Raw genomic sequence first — 19,783 nt, forward strand, 5'->3', positions numbered from 1 at the left:
AAGAAGAATACATTTTTGTGGGAACCATTTAATACCAATTAAACATTTTGACAATCAGGACTATATATTCAGAAGGTTTTTCTGGCTTGGAGAAATTAGTCAGAAATTCTTTGTTTACCATTGGCACAATCCTGCTTTCACTGAGAGTAGAATAAGGGTCCATATATCTATCCCATGCAATTTGTAAGACATTGGGGAAAGGAACTGGGGAAACTGCTAAGGAGTTGCCTAAGTACTTCATCCTTGAACCCCTGCTGTTAGGAGGGCACTTCTTTCTGTATCAGTTACTGTTACACCATCTGCCCTCTCATCTAATGTTTAGGAGTAAGAAGCATAAACATACTGTCAGTGCTTGCTGTACAGAAAGGCAAGCAGGTGGGTCTGTGAGACCTGCGCATCTAGCAGCCATCACCAGCAAAGAATCACAATCTGTGAAACACATATTGTTTCCTCTAAATTGAAGAGCGGCACCCATGATATCCATTTTGTAACAACAGACTTTTTGGCAGCATGACAGAGTAGTATTAGTTGGTTCAAAGTAAACCAAGTCAAACAAGTTCATATTACATAAAAGTTTAAAGTCTATATACTTTAATGAGTCTCAAGTCCAAATGAAATACCATGCTGACTACTTTATTGTAATTTCATGATGTTCATTCTAATTTTAATCTAAAGATCTTTTTATAACTCACTAAAAAGTAGAGATAGGGCCCAGTGTGCAAAATTCAGATTGGAATTCTAACTTCTTTGGAATTCAAAGGTGTTCAAATCAAGGAATTTGGTTCAGCACATGATAGGAAGAGGACAAACTGCAGGTTTTGGACTGAGAACTAAATATCAATTTGTTTAGGGCTTATACACTTTTAGACTTTTGATTTGGGCCTTTCTTATTAAAACTTAAGAGAAAATGTGGAGACCCAGAAACGTAGTGGGGTATGGAAACTCATAATAAGAAGTTTCTTGGAGCCATGGTTGTGAGGATGTAGGGTAAAATTTTCAAAGTGCCTTCAGTGGGACTTAATCACTTAGAAGTTTTTGAAAACTTCCTATCTGTTATTTGTACTATAATATCGATATCAAATATATTTTTCATAGCATAAAATTATATTTTTTTAAATTGTTAGGATTTTTGAATGCTCAAACCTGGCAGAATACTTAGTAAATCAATTTAGAGCCTGATAATGTTAGAAATTAACCCATGCAGACCAAAACCACCATAACTCTGCTCTCATGTAGATTGGTATAAATCAACAGTAACTCCACCAAAGTGTAAAAAATGGTGAAACATGAGAATCATGTCCCATGTTCCTTTAAATTAGCAATATCCATTTTTGTAAGAACTTGAAGGCCTCCACATGGTATAAATATTTTTTAAAATATAAAAGCAGGATATGTGTCATTTAGCTATTCTTAATAATTTAAAGTAAGTAATTATTTTATACATCTTGTATGTATCTGTGTGTAGATTATTCACCTAACAGTAACATGAATTATGTGAGCCTACTGAGTCCCCATTGTATGGAGAAGAAGCAGTTTTTTAAATGTCTGTTTCTTTCTTTTTTTTCTTTCAGGGATTACAATGGTCGACACAGAAATGCCGTTTTGGCCCATTAATTTTGGAATTAGCCCAGTGGATCTGTCTGCCATGGAAGATCACTCTCATTCCTTCGACATAAAGCCCTTTACCACTGTTGATTTTTCTAGTATTTCTTCACCACACTATGAAGATATTCCTCTTGCAAGAACTGACCAGACAGCCATTGATTACAAATATGATATCAAGCTCCAGGAATGCCAAAGTATGCAGTTTCTTTTCACTTTTCAGGTTGTCCGAATTTGAATTGTTTAATTCTCTGGGAAGTGTACCCTCCACAAAAGATTTTTTAGAATTTGTTTCAGAACCTCCCTCTCTCCCAGATACCCTTGGAGTAAAATGTCCTTGAAGCTTTATTAAAAACCAAGCAAATTAGATGTTCTACATTTTATAAATTGGCTAGCATTTCCTAGCATATTACATAATATGCTAAGAACACCCATTGAATCCCAAGCTGGCTAACAGGCTCATGGGTTTCGAGCTTGTCTACATTAGAGACATTTGCCCCAGTATGACTACATAGATATTCCTAATGTAGACAGGCCCTTGGAGTTTTGTGAGCATTCCCTTTGTATTGTTGCATGTAAACAAAGCAGCCCCTAGCTTCACAATTATGAATAAAATCCCAAATGGAACTTTTCCCATCTGGAAGGGAGGTGACTTGTCCCTAAGGACATGGTTACCCCACTCCTGCTGACAATCATACCACTGATCTTTTAGGCCAATGGGCCAGGCAAATGTTCATTGACTTCCCTGAGAGAACTTTAGGATTCGGCCCCATGTAATACTTTAAAATGATGTCAGAATGATTTACATCTTTATCAACAACATCCAGAGTTTCTGATTTATATATGTTTGTCTCTTTTGTTTATAAGGTGAGTTAGAAATCTGTCATAAAAACTGTATTAAAAAATTGCTTAAGGCCATGTGCCTCCTGTTAATGTTCAATGATCATAAGCAGTTCTTATTCTTTTTATAATTAATTATTAATCAAGAGGCAAATCCTGCCCTAAGTGTACAAGTCTGAAAGCCCTTGGCAGCAGAACTGGTATGGTCCTACTGTGCACTGGGGAGCAAGATTTGGAGGACTCTTCAAAAGGGGGGTGCCCATCTGTGCAGCACAGGGACTTGCACCCCAAAGGGTCTTTGCACAGCAACACACAGGAGTGTTTTGTAGGAGGGGCTGGAAGAGTTGTCAATGTTCAAGTTCTCTAGTTCATCCATCCACACATATACCCTTCAGCCCCTCTCCACTTCCTCTAAAGGACCTGCTAGGGAAGCAGAAACTACTCAAGCCAATAGGCTGTCTCTCTGTAGCCTGGGGTTGGACTCCTGCCCTCTTACCCCTCTCTCCCCCTTCCCATTGATCATCCCAGCACCCATCAAAGTTACTGTGGCATGGCACTGGAGACTGGATTCATCCCTAGAGATTTTACATAATGCGAACAGTAAACACACAAAGTAAAGTGCAAAAGTAACAGTAGGCATGAGTCTGCTCCATGCAGGGAGAGCAAAAAGGTACTTGTTTGACTTTTGTGGGGAAAAATTGGCATCTTTTATTGTACAATATCAGCAAGTAACGGCTTACCCCACAGTGAGCAGAAGCTGACAGATAAGAGATGTCTGTGCACAACATAGACATTCATTGTCACTAAAGCACATAAGACAAACAAGACGCAGGCAAAATGGAATCACACAGACAAGGCTTCATACAGAGATACAGCACCACAAAGATGATTGTTTATTGGATTAGGAGAATAGGAAATATACCATTATGAGAAGATTATCACAGCCTCAGGGGTCGGCAACGTTCGGCACGCGGCTCGCCAGGGTAAGCACCCTGGCGGGCCGGGCCAGTTTATTTACCTGCTGACGCGGCAGGTTCGGCCGATCGCGGCCCCCACTGGCCGCGGTTCGCCGTCCCGGGCCAATGGGGGTGGCGAGAAGCCGCGGCCAGCACATCCCTCGCCCGCGCCGCTTCTCGCCGCCCCCATTGGCCCGGGACGGTGAACCGCGGCCAGTGGGGGCCGCGATCGGCCGAACCTGCCGCGTCAGCAGGTAAATAAACTGGCCCGGCCCGCCAGGGTGCTTACCCTGGCGAGCCACGTGCCGAACGTTGCCGACCCCTGCCCTACAGCCTTGGTAACTCTTAGGAAAGAAAGTAGTAATAGTATAACACACTTAGCTTGATGAATGTGAGCCTAATCCATACAGCATATACTGGGTTTGCCACTGAAAAGGAAGCTTTTGCTTTATTGTTATATTATCTTTATTGCTTTGTTGTTCTGTTTCCCTATTTCTGGAATGTAATATTATTATGATCTTATAATCTACTAAAATCAATGCTTCATTTTTATGTCCAACTCTATAGGTTGATGAAGAGTTGCCATATTTGTTTGTATTCGCTAAACTGTTTTAAAATTATAAAGGGCACTCTAATTAGTAATTTTCAGAGGGGTCAGATGTAACAGTAACCTGCCTCTGAGGTTGAACTATATTTCCCAATACAGAGTGAAGTTTCTTAAGAGCTGAAGTGGCTCTAAAACACCAGCACAATCTGTATTTGACCAAATTATCCAACCGAGTAGCTCAAATGAGTAGTTGTTTTTTAGACCTTGTTAGGGATTCCAATCCCTGCCTCCCAGGGCTACTGCTGCCCTACACTTGTAGTAAGTACCACACACTCTTTGCAGAGTGAGTGAGGGAGGAAGATTCATGGAAGGCTACTATGTCAGGGAATAAATATGAAGTCCCCACTATGGAGGACAATGATGTCCCCAACCTCAACCAATTCTGCACTACCAATATAAAGACTGGATCAATAGCCCCCTTTCTGCACCAGACCCTGCCATCTTCAAAATTGTTCAGCCTCTTTCACAATCTACTAGATGGCTGCTTATGGCTTGTAGCCTTTTAAGGAGTTAATATTTACAGCTGTTTATCATTATTTTACTATTAAACAGGACAGAGAATTTTTGGCCCTATTTACTGTGGTTGTTAGTTATAATGAAAGTATTGGTCACTATTTCTTGACTTCTTATTGTACCTTTTAAAACAGATGATAAATTAATCTTTTAAAATCTCTTACATATGCAGGTGCAATCAAAATGGAGCCTCCTTCCCCACCTTATTTTTCAGAAAAAGTTCAGTTGTACAATAAACCTCCTGAAGAGACCTCCAATTCTCTCATGGCTATAGAATGCAGAGTATGTGGGGACAAGGCTTCTGGATTTCATTATGGCGTGCATGCATGCGAAGGTTGTAAGGTGGGTTGTCCCAATAATGTCTGCCTGAAATAAGAACATTCTATCATTTCCACGTTCTCATTTCTTGACTGCTGCCAAGAAATTCAGGTTGGTCACCTTAGCTGTGCTGCTGAATGTCCCTAGAAAAAGAATTCCATTCTACTGATTTTAGTAGAATATTAATGGACAGCAACACTATTCGGATATGCTGAAGGTCCAGTGGCAATGGAATTAACATATCAGCTGTGTCAAGTAGAACTGTTCTAACACTGAATGTGTGTAGAGTAGTAGATTCACCATTTTCTGTCCTAATTAATATAAGTTTGGCTAACTTAGTAATGTCCCCTTTAGTTTTAACCCAGCTATTTCTCTGACCCTGACAGATGGTGCATCATTTTATTCCTCCAGGATTTCTTCTGTGCTTATCAATAATGTCCGTTAGCATGTGGATTAGCTGTGAACTCTGTGTGAATTCTCAGAAATAGGGAGTCTTTCCCAAATGTGCTCTGAATCCAAAGTTTCTCAGTTAGCTCTCCCATGCATTTGGTCTTTGCTCTAGGAGCAGAGGTTCTGTTTGTTTGTTTTGGTTTTTGTTTAGCAAGCCTGGATAGGGGTTTTTAAAATTATTTTATTACAGTTTTTCATACAGTACAAGGAGAAGCCACACTATGAAACCAGCACTGAGTTGTGGAGGAAGTGAGGGGGAGGGAAAGGAGAAACATTTAAATAATAGCTAAAATGTGATATACAAACCCCAATGCTCACCTCCTTTCACATGTGGTATCAAGTGTCCTTTGCAATCATACCTTCTTTATGTGTCCACACAAATATGCATAAGAACATAAGAACGGCCATACTGGGTCAGACCAAAGGTCCATCTAGCCCAGTATCCTGTCTTCCAACAGTGGCCAATGCCAGGTGCCCCAGAGGGAATGAACAGAACAGGTAATCATCAAGTGATCCATCCCCTGTCACCCAGTCCCAGCTTCTGCCAAACAGAGGCTAAGGACACCATCCCTGCCCATCCTGGCTAGTAGCCCTTGATATACCTATCCTCCATGAATTTATCTAGTTCTTTTTTGAACCCTGTTATAGTCTTGGCCTTCACAACATCCTCTGGCAAGGAGTTCCATAGGTTGACTGTGCGTTGTGTGAAAAAATACTGCCTATTAATACTGCTGCCTGTTAATTGCATATGGTGGCCCCTAGTTCATGTGTTATGAGAAGGAGTAAATAACACTTCCTTATTTACTTTCTCCACACCAGTCATGATTTTATAGACCTTTATCATATCCCCCCTTAGTTGTCTCTTTTCCAAGCTGAAAAGTCCCAGTCTTATTAATCTCTCCTCAGACAGCAGCCATTCCATACCCCTAATCGTTTTTGTTGCCCTTTTGTGAACCTTTTCCAATTCCAATATAGCTTTTTTGAGATGGGGCGACCACATCTGCAGGCAGTATTCAAGATGTGGGCATACCATGGATTTATATAGAGGCAATATGATATTTTATATCTTATTATCTATCCCTTTCTTAATGATTCACAACATTCTGTTTGGTTTTTTGACTGCTGCTGCACATTGAATGGATGTTTTGAGAGAACTATCCACGGTGACTCCAAGATCTCTTTCTTGAGTGGTAACAGCTAATTTAGACCCCATCATTTTATATGTATAGTTCGGATTATGTTTTCCAAGGTGCATTACTTTGCATTTATCAACATTGAATTTCATTTGCCATTTTGTTGCCTAGTCACCCAGTTTTGACAGATCCTTTTGTAGCTCTTCGCAGTCTGCCTGGGACTTAACTATCTTGAGTACAGGGAAACCCCGCTATAACGCGATGATTGGGGTCCAAAAAATTCGATCGCGATAAATGCGGGGTCGCGGTATAGCAGGGTTACGAAAATTTAGGAGCCACCTTATGATCGCGTTATAGCCAAATTCGCGTTATCGCGGGGCGCATTGTAGCGGGGTTTCCCTGTAGTTTTGTATCATTTGCAATTTTGCCACTTCACTGTTCACCCCTTTTTCCAGATCATTTATGAATATATTAAATAGGACTGGGCCCAGGACAGACCCCTGGGGGACACCACTATTTACCTCTCTCCATTCTGAAAACTGACTATTTATTCCTACCCTTTGTTTCATCTTTTAACCAGTTACTAATCCATGAGAGAACCTTCCCTATTATCCCATGACTGCTTACTTTGCTTAAGAGCCTTTGGTGAGGGACCTTGTCAAAGGCTTTCTGAAAATCTAAATATACTATATCCACTGGATCCCCCTTGTCCACTTGCTTATTGACCATCTCAAAGAATTCTAGGAGATTGGTGAGGCATGATTTCCCTTTACAAAAAACATCTTGACTATTCCCCAACAAATTATGTTCATCTATGTGTCTGACCATTTTGTTCTTTACTATAGTTTCAACCACTTTCCCTGGTACTGAAGTCAGGCTTACCGGCCTGTAATTGCCAGGGTCACCTCTGGAACCCTTTTTAAAAATTGACGTCACATTAGCTATCCTCCAGTCATTTGGTACAGAAGCTGATTTACAGTTAGTAGTCCTGCAATTTCACATTTGAGTTCCTTAAGAACTCTTGGGTGAATACCACCTGGTCCTGGTGACATATTACTATTTAGTTTATCAATTTGTTCTAAAACCTGCTCTAATGACACCTCAATCTGGGACAGTTCCTCAGATATGTCACCTAAAAAGAATGTCTCAGGTTTGGGAATATCTCTCATATCCTCAACTGTGAAGACCGATGCAAAGAATTCATTTAGTTTCTCCACAATACCCTCCTTTAGCATCTTGATCGTCTAGTGGCCCCACTGGTTGTTTAGCAGGCTTCCTGCTTCTGATGTACCTAAAAAAATTTTTGCTATTACTTTTTGAGTCTTTGGCTAGCTATACTTCAAATTCTTTTTTGGCCTTCCTAATTATATTTTTACACTTCATTTGCCAGAGTTTATGCTCCTTTCTATTTTCCTCACTAGGATTTAACTTCCACTTTTTAAAGGATGCCTTTTTGCTTCTCACTGATTCTTTTACTTTCTTGTTTAGCCACAGTGGCTCTTTTTTGGTTCTTTTACTATGTTTTTTAATTTGGGGTATACATTTAAATTGAGCCTCTATTATGGTGCCTTTAAAAAGTTTCCATGCAGCTTGCAGGGATTTTACTTTTGGCGCTGTATCTTTTAATTTCTGTTTAACTAACCTCCTCATTTTTGTGTAGTTCCTCTTTCTGAAATTAAATGCTACAGTGTTGGGCCACTGTGGTGTTTTCCCCGCCACAGGGATGTTAAATTTAATTATATTATGGTCACTATTACCAAGCGGTCCAGCTATATTTACCTCTTGGACCTGATCCTGTGCTCCACTTAGAACTAAATCAACAATTGTCTCTCCTCTTGTGGGTTCCAGGACTAGCTGCTCCAAGAAGCAGTGATTTAAGGAATCAAGAAACTTTTTCTCTGCATCCCGTACTGAGGTGATATGTACCCAGTCGATATGGGGATAGTTGAAATCCCCCATTATTATTGAGTTTTTTATTTTAATAGCCTCCCTAATTTCCCTGAACATTCCACAGTGACTATCACCATCCTGGTCAGGTGGTTGGTAATATATCCCTACTGCTATATTCTTATTATTTGAGCATGGAATTACTATCCATAGAGATTATATGCAAAACCATCTGGATCACAAAGGATACATAAATATTGTCTTGTGAGATTCTGAAGAATCATTCAATAAAATATGAGATCTGTGTTCTGTTTAAAAGGGCACTGTCATGTAAAAAATTATTTATTTAAAACAAATTGCCCTTCATATATTAAAAACAGAACTTTATATTAAAATTGGAAGGATTTTAAAATCTAGTTTAATTTTTGTTATTTATGCTATTGATTTATTTTTCACATTTTTCTCAATTTGGTCAGTGAAAAGAGATTGGGTCCCAATCCTGCTATCACTGAAGTCACTCAGAAAATTTGAATGTATTCTAATGGAAGCAAGATCAAGCTCTTACCCAATTTAATTTTTTAGTCAATCTCTAGGCAATTTAATATTCAGTCTATATTACTCTGATTTGCATTTTATACTCACTTTGCACAGTTGTAAATGGCTACACAAGATCGAAGGGCATTGGTGAATCAGGCCCTATGACTTTAAAAATTCATTGACTCCTTTTCAAAGCACCCACTGATGCCAGCTATGTTTAGAGTATACGAGACCTATAGGATAAGTGAGTGTTGTAGGGCTACACTGTCCTCAGTAATAGGGGATTACAGAGGCACAGACCTGCTCTGGGGTTAAACAAAATCTCAAAGGATTAAATTGTGAATCTACGAGAAATCCCTAGAAGAGCAATACATCTATTATCGATTACTTACGGTCACAGTGAAATATATAAATAAGAAGTCAGCATAGTGCTTACAAGTGAGCTGTGAGAAAAACTAGCTGTAACAAGGAAGGAACTGTAATAAATTTGGACATGCCTTATTAAAATAATCTGCATATAAATGATCTGAGAATACAACTCTAAACCATGAGATATGACCAGCAGTTTAATTATCGGCAAATATTGCACATGCCATGTGGGCTTAGTCAAAGACAATCCTAGTCTAATCCAGCAAGTACAATAATCTATTAAGAAATACACTGCCTTTGGACTGTCCTATTGCTGCAATGTGATGGAATTTTTTAAAAATCATACATGTGCATTCATTGGATATTATTTACATTGTTCCTAACCAGCAAAAAACTTTCATCTATATGTAGAATTTAGAATGTATGCTAAAATCTAAACAACCATGTAAACCAAAATATTTTTTCTGCTTGTGTTTCAACCCCATAAGGCTTCAAGTAATAAAAAAGTGTTCTGAAAAGACAAGATTATGAATTTCCATAATGACCAGCAAAAATTTGTCTCTTTACAGGGCTACATTGCACTTTGTAGTAGTTATCCTGGCTATCATACCAATTTTAGAAGTTTCAGGTGCTTGTATATTTTGAAGACCTGTAAATTCAAAATAATAAGAGCAAACTGACCATTTCAAACATAAACAGATCCTGGAAATAAATATTACAAAAATAGTTTAGCAATAAAAACGGCCAAAGAAATAGAATAAATGAAGGAAAATAAATATTCTGTAAGTACATGGGCCTCCAACAGTAAAAAGATTTGAAAATAATGAAGAAGCAGAGTTATTTAGAGAAAATAACTAAACCAACAACTAGCCCACAATCTTATGATTTGCTTGGGGGGGAATGATTTGCTTGAATTAAAAGAATGGGAAGATGGAAATTAAATTCTAATGTAATTAATAGAGAGGTATGAGTTCAGGTGAGGCATAAGCAGCAGGGGTTTATGAGGTCCTGTTTTTCATGCAATAAAAAGAACTGTGGAAATAAAGACAGAAAATATATGATGCAGAAGTAGAATGTCTTTCTTCATGGAATATTTTATGTTTTTCATGAGGCACCAGCAGCAGTTCTTTAAACTGAAGAGTGTGCAACCCATCCAGATGTATTTGCATATCATTCTTTTTTAAACTCCTGGATTCAGAGAGTGGATTGGGTTTGCTATGATCCATAGAATTTTTCTTACATCTGGTAATGAGTTCTGATATTTTGAAAATGTGCAGAATCTTAAAATGGGAAAGTTCTAACACACATTCTAAAACAAAGGTGCTACAGTATATTCAGTGTAGTGGAATCTGCCTTTCAAATGAGGCAGAGGCACTGGAAGATGTTTTAGACTGATCCTTTCCCATGCCTTTATTTTTATTGCAGGGTTTCTTTCGAAGAACAATCAGGTTAAAGCTAATCTATGACAGATGTGATCTGAATTGTCGCATTCATAAGAAAAGCAGGAATAAATGTCAGTATTGCAGATTTCAGAAATGCCTTGCAGTTGGCATGTCACATAATGGTAAGTACATGAATTGTCAGCACATATTGAAAAATATAATATTTTATCTGAAAAAAATCACAAATTAGATTATTATTTATTATTTATACTGCTAGAGGCCCACATTGTGATAGGTACTACACAAGCATACAGTAGAACCTCAGAGTTACGAACACCAGAGTTACAAACTGACTGGTCAACCACACACATCATTTGGAACCGGAGGTATGCAATCAGGCAACAACAGAGACGAAAAAAAACAGCAAATACAATACAGTATTGTGTTAAACATAAACTACTAAAAAGATAAAGGGAAAGCATTTTTTTCATTCTTCATGTACTCATCACTAGTGCACCTGTTTATCTTTCTTTGCTTCACTGTATTACTTCTTGTCTAAATTGTGCTGTATACCTTAACGCACCAGTCTTTTGCATTTAGGGCCAAAACCAGTGAGGATTCACCTTAATTCTGGAAAATGTATTCTGTGAAGTGTGGAACTTACCAAAAGTGTGTAAATAATAATAATTTCAATTTGCTGCACAGAACACCTATCCAGGTTTGGTAGCATTAATGATAATAAAGTCTCCTCACACTAGGACATTAGATATGCATAATTGTAAACCAAGTGGTCACACTACTGGCCCACCCTATTCTTCCTCTTTCTTTCTGGTATGTTTAGAGCTGGCACTGTTGTCTGGAAGGAGTGTGGAATTCCTTTGCACACCCATTCTAGAGTTGCCCTCCCACCACCTAGCTTGACTGCTGCGGTTCCTGATCTTTGAGAGCTTTCTCTAGCCTCTCCACCACCATTTCCTTTTTGTATACCCTCTGGATTTAAACTATAAAGAAGTGTACAATTTTACAGTTGAACCCCTTACACTATGTAAGCAGATAGCACTAAAATCCTAGCACAGTATGATACTGTTCTGTGGCACAGGAAAATCTAGAAGGTTCCTGTGAACTTTAAAGTCAATTTCTGAATTCCTATGAAAATACTTATTTCAGAATCTTTGAAGGGAGAGAGCCATATCCCATATGAAGATTCTTCACTCTTTTTTCTTGGCAAAGCCAAGTAAAAACAGGAATTAAATGTCATAACATAGAGACTTATGTAATTCTAAGAGTAAAGAATTGCAAACATGACTGGGAAAATAATTTCTCTGTGGTTTTTTTAGGACTTTCATTATTATCAGTATACAAAAATTAGTGTACTGTTCCCAAGAGGAAAGCTTAACTGTGGTTTCTGAAGTTAAGACACTGAATTCAGTGAATACATTGGTATGGGAAATGTTTTCCTAATGGAAAATATGGTTTTCAAGTTTCTGGGATGCAACAGTAACTCTTAAAAATAAATCTCATTTTGAAAATACTTCTGTGGGTATTTTTATAGTAATTTTACCATGTTCTCTGGGGTTGGGGGGAACCTGCTATTATTATTTTCAAGACGTGTGCCAGATACTCTTGTAAATGAGGGATATGGCTTCCACTAATGTCAGTGTGAGCCACATGCACAACCAAGGGAGAATTTTGCCAATAGTGTATATTTTCAGGCACTCCGATCTTCTTAAGTGATATCTTTCTCCGTTTTGCTAGGCACAATAACTTTATATTGCTCCGTGGCAGAAGGTCCCCTTGCCATGTATAAATTAAAAAATAGATTTGACAATAAAACATTAAATTTGTGCCTTTAAAGACAAAGCCTCATGCTGTGAGGACATAGAAATGCAAAACTGGACTGGAAGCCACCACACACACTGGGCCTCTTTCTGATCTCTTTTGCAACAGTGTATACGGGAGTAACGCCATTGAATTTCTCTGGATTTTATACCCATGTAGAATGCAACTCATTGGGTCTGAAGATTCCAAGCCATGAAGATATTTAGCATTGATATGTTGTTGCAAAATATATAAATAGCTCACATTCAGGGGGTGGGGGGTCATAACCACATTTTGTCACATTTTGTACCATTTGAGTGGAGGTTAAAAAAGTATTCTCATGCTTTGGATGTTTTCCTTTCCTTCTCCATCCATAATCACTAGACACTGTTTAACCCACAGTTGCTCATCTTATATTGCTATGTATCTCTCATGAGGAGTTCCCGTAATTTCAGTCAGAAGCTTGCTTAAATTTTCTTTCTCATTGAAATTACAGTTTACACAAAGTCAGCTCTTGTGGAGAGAAAAGGAGTACATATGGCAACTTCTTTTGTAAAGCACTACTTGGTGGCAAGGGGAGAATGAGTATTGTAGCTTTGTCCAGAGGAAAAAAAAAATTTATCTTGATGTGGCATCTTACTCTCATTAGAAAATAGGAATTACAATTAATCATATCTTTAAAAAAAGACATTTAATATTTGCAGTCAAGCTGACAATACAAAACCAGAGCCTTTCCTACTTCAAAATATTCTTTGAAAATAAATATCAAATTATATACAGCTTCCCTCATGTGTCATTTGATATGTTTTCCCCCTATGCCACTGGAATTTAACTCTAAATTAAATTATACATAAATACATTCACATTCATAAAATCATAGGCACACTGAAAAATGGATAGAAGCCTTCAATCTTATTGATCAGCAGAGAAACAGAGTCTCTCTTATGGCACTTTTTCTTGTGATTTTTATGCAAACAGCCTTTATAAAACTTTGTTAAAGCATTTCTCCTTGACCAGTTCACAACCAATCAAGCTCACCCAAAATTTCCAATTTATAAAAAAAGAAAAAAGTGACCACTTCTGATGCAACTTCATTTTCCACAAGGCTTTTTGACATCTCTTTGTAAATTATACATTTTTGAAAGAAGCAGAAACCAAACAAATTAAATTTGGAAGTTGCAAAGAAAAAAATATTTTAAATACAAATAGCAATTTAAAAACTAAAAATAATACTATAGTACTTTTCATTCACAGATCTCAAAGGAGATCTCAAACTATCATTATCCCAAGCAAAAGAAAATAAATGAAATGTAAAAGAATTCATCTACTCAAAACAATTAACTGTAAATAAAATCAAAGTGAACTCCTGTGCTACCTATGGACATATCCCTATGATAATTCAAACACTTGTCCATTTCTGTTAGTATAATACCAGGATTTAAAGTAAGGTATACCCATTTCCCAGAGCCAAATTGGTGCCCATTTGTTGGAGATACATAGCCATAAATATATTTAAATACCCTCATTCCATCAACAGTATTCTTGCCAGCAAGTTAAAGAAGTATGGGCTGGATGAATGGACTATAAGGTGGATAGAAAGCTGGCTAGATCATCGGGCTCACTGGGTAGTGATCAATGGCTCCATGTCTAGTTGGCAGCCGGTATCAACCGGAGTGCCCCAAGGGTTGGTTCTGGGGCCGGTTTTATTCAATGTCTTCATTAATGATCTGGAGGATGGCGTGGATTGCACCCTCAGCAAGTTTTCAGATGACACTAAACTGGGAGGAGTGGTAGATACGCTGGAGGGTAGGGATAGGATACAGAGGGACCTAGACGAATTAGAGGACTGGGGCAAAAGAAATCTAATGAGGTTCAACAAGGACAAGTGCAGGGTCCTGCACTTAGGACAGAAGAATCCCATGCACTGCTACAGACTAGGGACCGAGTGGCTATGCAGCAATTCTGCAGAAAAGGACTTAGGGGTTACAGTGGAAGAGAAGCTGGATATGAGTCAACAGTGTGCGCTTGTTGCCAAGAAGGCTAACGGCATTTTGGGCTGTATAAGTAGGAGCATGCCAGCAGATGGAGGGATGTGATCATTCCCTTCTATTTGGCATTGGTGAGGCCTCATCTGGAGTACTGTGTCCAGTTTTGGGCACCACACTACAAGAAGGATGTGGAAAAATTGGAAAGAGTCCAGAGGAGGGCAACAAAAATGATTAGGGGACTGGAGCACATAATTTATGAAGAGAGGCTGAGGGAACTGGGATTATTTAGTCTGCGGAAGAGAAGAATGAGGGGGGATTTGATAGCTGCTTTCAACTACATGAAAGGGGGTTCCAAAGAGGATGGATCTAGACTGTTCTCAGTGGTAGCAGATGACAGAACAAGGAGTAATGGTCTCAAGTTGCAGTGGGGGAGGTTTAGGTTGGATATTAGGAAAACTTTTTCACTAGGAGGGTGGTGAAGAACCGGAATGGGTTACCTAGGGAGGTGATGGAATCTCCTTTCTTAAAGGTTTTTAAGGTCAGGCTTGACAAAGCCCTGGCTGGGATGATTTAGTTGGGGATTAGTCCTGCCTTGACCAGGGGGTTGGACTAGATGACCTCCTGAGGTCCCTTCCAACCCTGATATTCTATGATTCTAACAGTTTTACCTCAGAATTTTTTAATCCCGTGGTGCTGCTAGTTTATTATATATTTTTGCTGGGAAAAATAAACACAATATAAATTGTTCATGACTTTACAAGACTGAAATACCAATAGGCATGTGTTATTTTAAATTTTCAACAGAGAGCTGGCAGCATTACACAATGATGTTATTTTGCAATGAAAATAACTAATATAAGGCCCTGTCCTACAAACACATACATGAGTAATATCATTGGCTTTTATGGGACTCCCTGCAAGACTAACTACTACTCACAGGAGTCAAGGTTTGCAGGACTGGATCCATATTTAAAAACACTGTGGTATTGCTGTGCTTTAATTTTCTACTGCAAAATCAACAACAGGCTCCTTTCGTGAAGCATCTGTACCGACAGGATCTGTGTAGTAACTGATTGTTATATGGGAAAGCTGCCATACATTTTCAAATTAAAAATTGTGTCATACTGGTTTGTATTAATGTTCTTGAACCAATGAGCATTAACCAATTCACCATTATTGGAAGTTCTAGCAAGGTCCTTATTACCAGTATGGTTTCTTTGTCAGTCTTAAAATAGTATTATTAGTCTTAACAATAGTATTATTTGTACAGCTTAATGGCAATTATCCTCTCATGGAAAATCAGTCTCCATTTCGAAATGATCCTATTATTTCAATTAAGTTTTTGTTTGCTTGTTTGTTTGTTTTTTGTTTAAAGAACTATATTAATTTCTTTCTAGCATACTCATAAACTGACTATAGTTCTGAGACACTGCTCAGTCAGCTTGGATATGGAGCATGAGAGAGTTTGTTACTTGCATAAAATAAAAAAAACATGTCCTTAGGAACTAGAATTTATGTTGTCTTTTAATCTCAAAATACATGTACACATCCTTAAGTGAGTACAAACAAAGGCCTATCTACATACAACAGAGTGCAAATTTTAGACACTATAAAGGGACCAACTAACCAAAGTATAAGCAAGGTAAATATTGCTTGGTCTGATCAAAATACCTGTGTTAAGCAATTCTATTTTAATAAAGTAGATTTCCCTAGTCTGGATAGACCCTAAAATGTAAGATCAATTAAGTGACTTTCAGTTGAGATTTGGTGTAAAAACTTTGACACTGAGGGATTATCTAGTGACAAAAATAAAATTAAATCCCATTGTTTAAAATCTTGGAGAAGGGTATGAAAATTTTAGAGCTAACTGAATATTTAATGTAGCAAGGGGAAGTATTATAGTGTCCATTTTTCTTCTCCCTTTGTATAAAAATAGTCTGTATAAAAGGACAACTTTTGCTAGTGAGATTTCAAAATCATGAGTGTGATCCTGCAAACCCTGACTCCTGAGAATAGTCTCATTGAAACCAGTGGGACTATTTGTGTAAGTGAGGGATGGGGCCTCAATATTTGTATCCAGTAGAGCTGTATTTCTTAGCCACACTTTATTGCCATTATTTTTTAAAGGCAATAGCATGCTTCAGGAAGTGAGTTCATAGCATTTGTATCTGATATTCTCAGATTGTTAAAGGTATCATGTGCCTTGTTATGAATGTATTGTTTACATATACAGCAATATAGTTTAGGAATAAGGGAATTACCATAATAGAACAGACAGTTTGTCCATCTACTCTGGTATTCCGTTTTCAGTGGTGATCAACACCTACTCTGGATAGGAAGGTGAAATAACTTCTAAGGTCCTGTTCTTGTGAGTTGCTGAGTATCTCCTGTGAAGATACTCCCACTGAATTCCACTCCTATTCGTGTCTCAAGAGGCAGTCCCCACTTTTCAGAATTGGGCTCTTAAGTACATCCAGCGAGTGGCACCACATGCACTCAGTTACTACATTGATGAACACATTATGAATATCAATATCGATATCCTGATGCATGAGTTTCTAGCAGTAGATATTTTGTATATGTGATTAATGCTACAGCTATTACAGACACGACTACTGATTTAAACAAATGTGCTATTCTGATTTTCCTTTGCATCCAAGATCCTTAATATTAACACCAGTATTGCCTCTTATTTTGCTTTTGGGAGTTAGAAAATGGCCTTTAGTAACCTGCCAGACCTCATTTAAGATGTATCATCAGTTTATAAATCCTTCTTTAAAAGAGAGGTGAGGGGCAGGGAAAGTCGAACTTGTTGGCAAAAGCCCTGAAAAGGCACCAGAGCATTGCAAGACTCTTCTTTGACATGGTGAGGCTCTTGCAAAATGAACATATATGTTTAAAAAGTGGACAAATTAATCATAAAACATAATCCTACTAATTGTCAGAAGTCTGACACTATTTAAAGCCTGTAATCTGGCTTATTAAAGGACAAAGGAGACTTTAATGAAAATGTGAATTTCACAGCCACTAATCACTCTGGTTCCCTGTTCAAAATGGACAATAGAATCTCAGTTACGAACACCAGAGTTACAAACTGATTGGTCAGTCACACACCTCATTTGGAACCGGAAGTACACAATCAAGCAGCAGTAGAGACACATAAAAAAAGCAAATACAGTACAGTACTGTGTTAAACGTAACCTACTAAAAAGATAAAAGAAAAGTTTAAAAAAAGATTTGACAAGATAAAGAAACTGTTTCTGTGTTCATTTAATTTAAATTAAGATGGTTAAAAGCAGCATTTTTCTTCTGCTTAGTTAAGTTTCAAAGCGCTATGAAGTCAATGTTCAGTTGTAAACTTTTGAAAGAACAACCATAACAGTTTGTTCAGAGTTACGAACATTTCAGAGTTACAAACAACCTCCATTCCCATGGTGTTCGTAACTCTGAGGTTCTACTGTATTTTATTCACTTTTCGTAGGTCTTTCATGCCCCTAGCAAGAATCTTAAATGTCATGTTGGGTTTGGTTTTCCTTATGACAATTTTTGTGAAGTCATTAGGTCTAATGTACCTTGTGTATAAAGGCTATCAGTATTATGTACACAGTATTACACTTTACCTGTAATATAATTATACTAATTGGACCGTTTTTATTAAATGCGGCCTTGATTACGCAATACTGGAACACATCTTCAGTCATGGAGCCTACACAAGTGAGACCTAAAGCATTATATAACAATCTAATATGAGGTATCATTGTATAAATACACCTCTACCTCAATAGAACGCTGTCCTCGGGAGCCAAAAAATCTTACCGCGTTATAGGTGAAACCGCATTATATCGAAGTTGCTTTGATCCACCAGAGTGTGCAGCCCCGCCCCCCCGGAGCACTGCTTTACCGCATTATATCCGAATTTGTGTTATATCGGGTCAGATTATATCGGGGTAGAGGTGTAATGTATTAAATACATTGACATCTTTGTTATATATATAAACAAATCATTAGTACTGGTCAGTGATTAACAGTAAAGCCAGAAAAACAACATTTCTTATAAAACCTCAGAACATAGAACCAAAACATGTCAAGTCTCGACTGTGTTACAAAGCTCAAAAATGATGAATACAAGGAAAATCATAATGTGGGAAACTTTAGATGATTCAGGATAAACTACTCTAGCATATTGTCCATAACCTCAGTTTTATGATTCCTGATATAAATAACTTACAATGACAAATAAGAGTTTCAAGTTTTCTTGATACACAAATAGTATCGGCAGAATCTTGTTCAATTACACTGCTCTACAGCGAAAATGCTTCTGAAATAAATGTAGTCAAACTTTACTAATTCTGGGTCACTGAGAACGAAAATGATGCTTAAAATTGTTGATTGGCTCTAGTTTTCAAGATATGCTATTGGGTCAGTATATACGACCCTTGACTTGGGAATGGCGGAGGATAAGTGAGTTATAAAGGGAAGGGATCTCAATTTAAACCAGAAATGACTAAAATACATCTTTGACTGGATCTATGAATAAATCTATGACTGGGTTTGGACAGTACTTGCTTTTTAGGCAAAACAATGAATGATGCAATCTGAAGCTGGTATTGCGTCATACATGATATGAATTGCATCATGTTATTCCTAGAAGTCATGGATGATGCAATCATAACGAAGCTTATATCACTCTGCTGAACAACTTGGCCTATATCAGCTCTAGAAATCATACGGTGTCGTGCTCTCTTATTTGTCAGTGTTTGATTTTGCAAAGGGACACATTTCTGTTTAGCCAAAGTGAGCAGAGATGCCTCGTACTTGTGTGAACAGTGCAGATAACTTCTGCTATGTTTGTGGTGACGTGACTTTTGCATCACAAAAGCGCAGTATAACCACTATGGTTAAGAAAGCCTATCACCTTTATTTTGGCTGCAAAATTGGAGATCAGGACAAGAGGTGGGCCCCACACATATGCTGCAACTCTTGTGCAACAAATCTTCGCCAGTGGTTGAACAGGAAAAGGAAATCTATGCCTTTTGCAGTGCCAATGATTTGGAGAGAGCCAACAGATCATACCAGCAATTGTTACTTCTGCATGGTGCCTCCAGTTGGGAAAGGTGTGTCAAAGAAGAAAAAGTGGACTGTGCATTATCCAAACATTCCATCAGCTATACGCCCAGTACCCCACGGAGAAGGACTGCCGGTTCCTGATGCACCAGAATCATTCTCACTTGAGTCAGACGAGGAAGAGGAAGAGGATGAAACTTCTGGTCCTGAACCATCAATGTCACAGGACCCACATTTTCTCCCATCCTCCTCCTCTGAACCACACCTCATAACACAAGGTGAACTGAATGACCTTGTCAGGGATTTGGAACTACCCAAG

At 38.1% G+C, this 19,783-nt stretch overlaps 1 protein-coding gene across 1 annotated transcript in view; it reads left to right on the plus strand.

Annotated features, from left to right (window-relative positions):
- Window positions 1–1,579: 1,579 nt before the first annotated feature.
- PPARG (peroxisome proliferator activated receptor gamma) overlaps window positions 1,580–19,783 on the plus strand; it is a 50,462-nt gene continuing 32,258 nt past the window's right edge. Inside the window, exons 1-3 of the mRNA XM_065407260.1 lie at window positions 1,580–1,799; window positions 4,691–4,860; window positions 10,638–10,776. Of these exons, the coding sequence (XP_065263332.1) occupies window positions 1,580–1,799; window positions 4,691–4,860; window positions 10,638–10,776 (529 nt within the window). The remainder of the gene's footprint in view (window positions 1,800–4,690; window positions 4,861–10,637; window positions 10,777–19,783) is intronic.

This window comes from Emys orbicularis, chromosome 7 (assembly GCF_028017835.1).
Source record: "Emys orbicularis isolate rEmyOrb1 chromosome 7, rEmyOrb1.hap1, whole genome shotgun sequence".
NCBI lineage: Eukaryota > Metazoa > Chordata > Testudines > Emydidae > Emys > Emys orbicularis.